This window comes from Crocodylus porosus, unplaced genomic scaffold (assembly GCF_001723895.1).
Source record: "Crocodylus porosus isolate Cpor-Errol unplaced genomic scaffold, CroPor_comp1, whole genome shotgun sequence".
Taxonomy (NCBI): Eukaryota; Metazoa; Chordata; order Crocodylia; family Crocodylidae; genus Crocodylus; species Crocodylus porosus.
The window spans coordinates 4,137,181-4,144,846 of record NW_017728925.1 but is presented as its reverse complement, the minus strand read 5'-3'; the positions used below and the strand labels follow the sequence as shown (position 1 = coordinate 4,144,846).

The 7,666-nt window shown below is 41.5% G+C and overlaps 1 protein-coding gene across 4 annotated transcripts in view; it reads right to left on the bottom strand.

The window, feature by feature from the left end:
• Positions 1-7,666, bottom strand: part of EHMT1 (euchromatic histone lysine methyltransferase 1) — a 154,321-nt gene that overhangs the window by 103,067 nt on the left and 43,588 nt on the right. The window contains exon 1 of one of the 4 annotated variants that reach the window (XM_019540597.1): positions 6,818-6,878. The exons of the other annotated variants lie outside the window; for them this stretch is intronic. Within the exon in view, the coding sequence (XP_019396142.1) occupies positions 6,818-6,850 (33 nt within the window). The 5' untranslated portion in view covers positions 6,851-6,878. Of the gene's footprint in view, positions 1-6,817; positions 6,879-7,666 lie in introns of those variants that run through there. 4 annotated transcript variants of the gene reach the window in all.

Here is a 7,666-nt window from a genome sequence, read left to right as displayed (position 1 = left end):
GCCCCCCCCTCCCCCCAATATTTCAGTGAGAGGGGAAGACAGAATTAAACTGGCATATTTTCACAATTACTGTGCTTCTTTTAACAGTAGTGTCAAAGCAGCACTTAACATAGCAGGACACCTAACCTCACAGAAACCTGGTAGGTTAGCATACAATCCAGCCAGTGTCACAAAAGGTCATTTTTCTGTAAACTGACCACCAACGGCAGTAGCCTCAAAAGTAGAAATGCCATTTTTAAAGTGAAAAAGATTTCTGTGTTGGAAGGGCAGGGATACAGTCCCCAAAGGGTCAGGTAAGGATAATCAAACTGTTACTTTGTATTGCTGGTGTAGCTTTAACAAAGTGAAATGATACATGTTTAAGTAACAATGTAACATTGCAGAAAGAGATTATATTGCTTATTAACAGGTTTAACAATTGCCTCCCATTGTCCTTTCTTTCTTTCCACCCTTGCTAGTGCCCCACTGTGTGCTGCTTATAAATACCTAAGTGGCAAAGAATGCAGGCTTGGGGCCACTTGTGTTCCCAGAGGCTTCTGCACATTTCAAAAGGGGGGAGGTAGTCATGGCATTTGGTTTACTGGCCAAATCATAAAACCTTTCTATTAAAGATGTTCCATTGTTTAAAATGACAAAGACTTATTCCACCACCGCCTCTCAATTCAAATCTAGGTTCTGTTCCTAATTTTGGCAGGGGCTAATGTGCAAATTTTCAGAAGTACTCACTGATCTTGGGTGTCCAGCATTAGATGCTAGCGGAAGCTGTGCTTGCTGTATACCCCTAACAGTCAGGCCCTGAAAAATTCAGGTTGTGCTTCCAAAAGATAGATGCTCCAAATCAGGCCACTACTTTTGCAAGTGGCCTTGCCCACAGTTGGAGCTGCCCTCGCACTGCTCTTATTTTTCTCAGCTCCTGGCTCCCTCACTGGAACATGAGCCCAACTTCCAGTCAGAAGAGAGCTGTGTTGAGGTTGGGCAGTATTACTGCTTCTTCTCCGTGCCACCCCCACTCCCAGCTGTAGCACAGGTGCAACTAGAAACTACCCAGCCCGGCTTAGTTCCCCACAGGCACAGCTTCCAGCTGCTGGGTCCCAGCACAGGCTCAGGCATAGGCAAAGCCATCCAGATCCAGCCCTCAGGACATACCTAGCTGAACCCTGTATTGAAGGAGTTAAAGCCACTTCACAATCCCTTCTGTAATCATACAATTCCCTATGAGCAACTCACATTTGAGATGAATTTATGTTTACATCAGATGTCTGCTGATCACTCAAACCTTGACCCTGCAGAGAGAACCATGTGGGCTACCATCTTTGAGGAACCCCATTGACTTTGATAGTGCTCCAGGTTGATGTGGAGCTTAATCTGTAAAGACCTTCAGATGCCTAGCAACTGTAGAGATTTTCAGACTTTAAGGTAAAAGGCGCTAGGTACTTCCAAATTGCTCATCTGGCCCAAGTAGGCCACTTTTCTTGCAAGCAGGTTAAATTTAAGTAATTCAGCAAACCAGCTTCTCTGCCATTCTCCTTTCACTCACTCATAACAGCCCAAATCAGTTCTTGATGTAAACGCAGTTAAGTCAAGAGATAGACTGGGAACAGCTTGGCCTAGAGAAAGAAACTATCCTAGCTATCCTAGAAAATTCTACCTATTTTCATTCGTCCAGAAAAGTGCAAAAGCCGAAAGCTTGACATTTCAGATTTTTATAAAAGGCTCAGACTAGCTCCCCAAGTGCTGAGCTTTATAACTCATTGGGCATGTCTACACAAGACATTTCGAGCACAGTAGACTAATTCTACTGCACATTAGTGTGGCGGGCAAAACCTGTGCTAATGCACAGCAGAATTAGTCTACTGAGCATCAGCACTGCCAAAAAAGCATGCTCTGCAGCTAATGCACAGTAATGCCAATTATAGCACATTACAGTAGTACCTGTAAACTATTACAGGTACTAACTAACCTTATGGTACCATAATTACCACATATTAATGAATGTGTAGATGTGCCCATTAGTGATGTACAAGCCTGCATCAAGGACACCAAGGGATCCGATTCCCTGCTTCCCTAAGTATTGTGAAGCACTTTACACTTATGCCAGAGTAAAGTGGATGTAAAATGTGACCATTCTAATTAGAGAAAGTATATACCCACTGTGCCATGGGTATAACCCCAGAAAGTGCCTGGGCAATAAAAAAAAAAGTTCCAAGATACTTTAAGACAAGAAACCAAACTTCAGTTTTCAGTTGTCATCAACAGCTTGTTCACTCCAGCTTCAGCCAAACAAAATCAAGAACTGGGTAAGTCATCTTACTTTCCTCCCACAGCTGTGTAACACACCCTATTTGTGGAGTGAAAACTCTAGTTTTCCAGGAGGCTCAATAGTAGACAGATCATTCTTGACGCATAGTCCCCTGCTCTTGTCTAAAAACAAACGAACAAACAAAAAAACAAAGAAAAAAAACCACCCCAGTATTAGTCTTAGCTAGGACATTTCTGACTCAGCTCACTGAACAGCTTGCCAATTTACATCTGCAGGTCTTGGATCCAATTGCTTCATATTGTACTTGAAGTTAAATTTTAGCATTACATGGTCTGTAAGCAAGGACAGAACAATTACTAAAGGCAGGATTTGGCCCAGTAAGAAAGATAGCGAGGAAAAGCCACCCTCTTAGCAGTTAGCAACAGAGAACATGCAAACCAGACACATCTTCAAGGAAGTGCGATGAGAACGTTACCACCGCACAATCATTAAGCCTCAGCATAGTCTGCAGAGTGATTGGTGATTTTCCCCAGACAGGTTACTGTTGAGCTACATAGTGGTAGATCACCTTGCAAACATGACTTAGTTCTTTTATTGTATCCCTGGTGTCTTTAGGTCTCACCAGAAACCAATATCTGCAAGAGAATCACCTCTCCGGGTTTTGAAGCTCTTTGCAGCCTCCGCTATGCAGTCCCACCGAAATCTACAGGACTACTTCAAACTGAGAAGCTACTTGGCAGAGGATTTGCAGCATGCAGTTCATAGGGAACTTAACCCCTCCTTATTCTTTTCTGTATATACAAGCTTTGTCCCATTTGTGGGAGCACTCCACCTTCATGAGCATTTAACAGTACAAACTTTCAATGAGGTCCTGATCCTGCAAGAAGATCAACCTAAGTAGGCCCCTGAACCAGCCTGGAGCACGACCAAAGTCAATAGGGCTCCTCAATGCCTGCATGGATTTTTCTGCAGGGTCAGGGCTTCAGTGATCTGACATCTGATGTAAATGCAAATGCATCTTAAACCTCAACTGCTCATAAGGAATTGTTGTGCAAGTACAGGAGGGAATGTGAAGTGGTTTTATGTCTTTCTACCTTTTCAGGAAAAAAAAGCCCACTCAGGCAGGTCATGATAATAACTATATTATCTCAGATGGTTATAATAAAAAAAAAAACCTTGGGCATTGTCATTACTTTATCAAGACTTGTGATATTCCCCCTTCCTGACATGTCTCAGCTATTGGTGTAAAACCCACAAGGGCAAATATTTACAGGTCAATAAACTGACATGCCTGAAGCTCCATGTTTTTTAATCCCCCTTTGGAAATAATAGTCTGAAAGATCAGTTCTGAAGCAACTCAAGATGCCTGCTGTTAAAAATAAATAAATAAAAGGTAATGTTCTTCACCCGTTCTGAAGTGAATAAAGCATTGCAGAAGTGTCTATTAAGTGCTGTACATCACATAAATAATCTAAATATGTGCCATTCCTAAGGAGATTGGAATGGATGCCATGAATCAATGTTTAACTTGAAACTATATGAAAAAAGCAATCCCCCTATCCATCCCATACATCAGACAGAACTCAAAATATATTTTATATTTATCCCTACAACAACATGATTCATATGCATCAGTCTGTACAGAAATGTGAATGCCACATGTTTATAAAGCAAAGCTCACTCTGCAGTTAAGGGAGCTAATAAATCAGATGCTCCACTCAGATCTAAATGGTGGACAGAGGACACTCATGTGCATGCTAACCATCTGAGACAGGCCAGTAGCTTTTTTCCTTCAACTGTTTATTTCTAGAACATTTTTCTGTTACAGCCATTTCTTTTCACCCTTGCAATGCTGCTATTCACTTCAATTAGGAAGGAGTCTCTTATTGTACTTGAGGAAAAGGAAGGGGGAGCAGCTGCTGTCACTTTGCTTATGTACATTCAAATGGACTGTGTCCATGGCAATGCTACATCAAGAATATTACGGATTTAAGGTTAGTGTGCCCAATGATATTCCATATCCTGTCATGCAAAACACTAAGCCAGGTGCTTTGTCTGATTTACAGAATGTGCTTAGAAGGGTGGAAGTCAAAGTGTTCATTGCAGAGATTGTTTCATTTTGTACCAGCACTAGCAGGCATTTTCAGTGCATCATGCCACAACCTACCTCAAAATGCCTATCAAATGTCAAATTTTTCTAACTCTCGTACTGTATGGGTCACAAAATCCTCTGTAAATGTTCCACTCACTGATATCAGGAGCACCTCTTCAGGAGAAAGGTTATAAAATCAGGTCCATCTTCACAGCAAGAATAAAGGGTGTTTTTATATGAAGACAGCGAATGGAAGCTAGCTGTCTCAAAACTCTAAGGCAACAATACAGCTTCATGCCTCTGTGTGGTTAACTGAAGCAAACACCTGGACAGAGGATAGCATTGATCTAGACCAGCTACATCAAGGTCGGAAGAGCATATGCACTGCATCTCTTCCACGCTACTTTATGTTGAGATAGCTATTTCAGCTAAACTATCTTGATGTAAAACATGCACCTCTTTTAGCAGTGAAGATAGCTTAAGACTGATAGTCTTTTCATAGGGTTAGAGAAAAACATGCTCATTACCATACAATGGGAAGGCATGAATTATGCAGCTTTTTTATCCATGAGCCCAGAGTGTAATCCTGCAAGACTATCTGCATGCCCGCTCACATGTGTTGTTCAAGATCCTCTTCTTGGGGTGATGACTGGAAGACAAACCTGTCCACATGCCAAATGCAGGCGAGGACGGGGTTCCGGAGGGAGTGTGGATGATAAAAGTTTATATGCAGAGGCTGCCTTCCACAAGTGTGTGACCTTGAAAACTGAAAAAAATCCCTGTCCGTCTCAAAAAAAGAAAAACAAAAAGAAAAAGAAAATTCCACAATTTTCATTGAATTGAATGCAGACACGCTCCTTCCAGCCAGCTGCTAGTTAGGCCCAAACTCATTTTATGCGCAAGATTCCCTGTTAAGTGTCAAAATAGAAGCTTATGCATGTGTGCATGCACATGTATGCACGGTAAACCACAGGTGGGCACATGCACACACAAAGGTAGGGCTCCTGCCCCAGAAGCCTTTTGTAAAACTGGTCCCTTTTATATTATATTCTCTGGATCTTCTGAATTCCAACAAAGCACTCTAAGCATATGGGTAGACCTACTTGAAGTTGGGCATCTCTAAAGTACTATGAAGGACTGGAATCAAAAGAAAAAGCACCATGCAGGTCCCAGCTTGATGTCTTGGGGGGCCTCTATATAGGCAGTTGGATGCAGTGACCACTACTCCCACATCAGGGCATAAGAGGTGTATGATCCCTTGTCAATCCAGACTTCATGTTGAGTGTACGCGTTTGTCCCACCATCCCCAACCTCAGCAAAATTCCTTACACAAAGCTTGGTTGTTTTTTTGTATGGTGTGAAGGAGGAAAAGTAAAAAGGCTGGGAGACATGATTTCAGCCAGCCCCCTTGCTCCAGTGACAAGAAACCACCAGTGCTAAAAAACAAGCTCACAAGGTACATTTCACAGCCCTAAAGCTGACCCCTTGAAAGGCTGAGGCCTGCTTCCTTCTGAAAGTGACTTTCCTTCACAGTACACGGGTTTCTTGTTGCTGTAGAGTTTATAAGAAAATAAAGTCCTTGATGCCATGCATTGCCAGGTACCATTACCATTTTTAAAAAATCCCAAAAAACCCTAACTGATTTTTAAGCATTATCACTAAGCACCCTGATTTGCTCATGACAGCTAGGCTACTAATACAAGTGTTTTAATTAAAAAAGGAACTGCACTGAAGCTCTATTTTTTTTAATCCAATAGAAAAAAAAATGGATAGACTTTTCAGAAAGAAGTTGAAAAAAAATCCAGCTGAATTTTGGGCCTCCCAACCAGTGCCCCTTTTAAGGCTGAGGGAATGGGCAAGCAACTGAAGGGGCATGAATGTTATAAAGTCACAGAGGAGGTACTGGCAACACAAGGTTGTTTAGTAACATTTCCCTGCACCCATAAAATTGAAAACCTGCAGACTCTTCAGCTAGGTGCTCATTTTAAAACAATGTAACCTGCAAAAAAAAAATCAAGGTAAAAAGCTAAGACAAAATTTGAAAAAAAAAAAAAAAAAAAATAATTTTAAATGGGTTTATCTACTTGCTGACAGTCAACGGCTAGCTTTAAAAAAACAAAAAAAATCCAAAATGAGATAGAAAACTGTTTCTGAGCTCTGGAAAATATAACAGACAAAGTGCATAGTCCCCAAAATGCCATGCAACAAATCCACTCAGCACTAATCTTTTCTCCATATTATACATTATGAATGTATCCCAAGGCACTGTGGTTTGCAAGCTGCATTTCATGGCTCTCTTTGCCTACCTAGTTTGACATTCAAAACAACAAGGCATTTCCTTAAATACTGCCACGCTTAAGAGAGAGAAGCTTGATGGGACTTTGCACAGGCAATTAATGAATGAATGAATGAATAAATAAATAAAAAAAGGAAACATTAGCGGACTCTGTAATCTGTGGCCTTACCTGTTCTGAAGTGACACATGAAAAAGGAAACATTTCCAACGGCAGCAGTGTGCAAGCAAGAGGCAGCACCTTCGAAATGGCACTTTACACAGCAGGAATGAACAGTGCAAAGGTTCCATGCCACAAGAACAGTAGCCTGGCCTTCAGCAGAAGAGATAAAATATCTACCAACTACTGCTACATGCTGCTAAGCCATTTAAGTTTAGAGAGGCATTTCCTCTAAGGCAGTCTTTAGGAAACCCCAAAAGGCTAAAGAATCAGCAGTAAAAACCTCTTAAATAAAACCCGACATGATCCATACCTCTATTTGGCTGTGCTGGTTTTACAGATTCTCATGGAGGATTTCAGAGGCCTACACTGGTCTGTCCATGAGTCCCAAGCCCACAGTAGGTGCTGAGGAGCATGCTCAGTGGGAGCTTTCCTACAATGCTCCAGAGCTTCATTCAGATCATGGCACTGCAGTTGTGCTCCCTAGCTCAAGAGGAAGTGAATGGAAGCAAGGTGCAGGAGATGCAGTGTCAGACTCTGGGTTTTGCAGGGCAAAGGAAGGAAACATTTCCCTGAAGAGCAGACCTGGAGAATGTTCTGAATGCCCTAAGATCATTTTCTGGACTGAAATCATTATGTGATTAAAATGTGCAAACATTTTGCTTGATGTTCAGACTGTCACATTTTCTATTTCAAGCAACATCCAGGCCAATATTATTGCTTAATTTAACATAACTGGATCCTCAATGCATTTCTAACAGATTAAACCACAGAAGTATCCACATGTTTTAATGAGGATTTGGCACAATTCAAAGTCAAACAGATTTTAGCAATATTTGTGGACCATAACCTCTTTTAAAA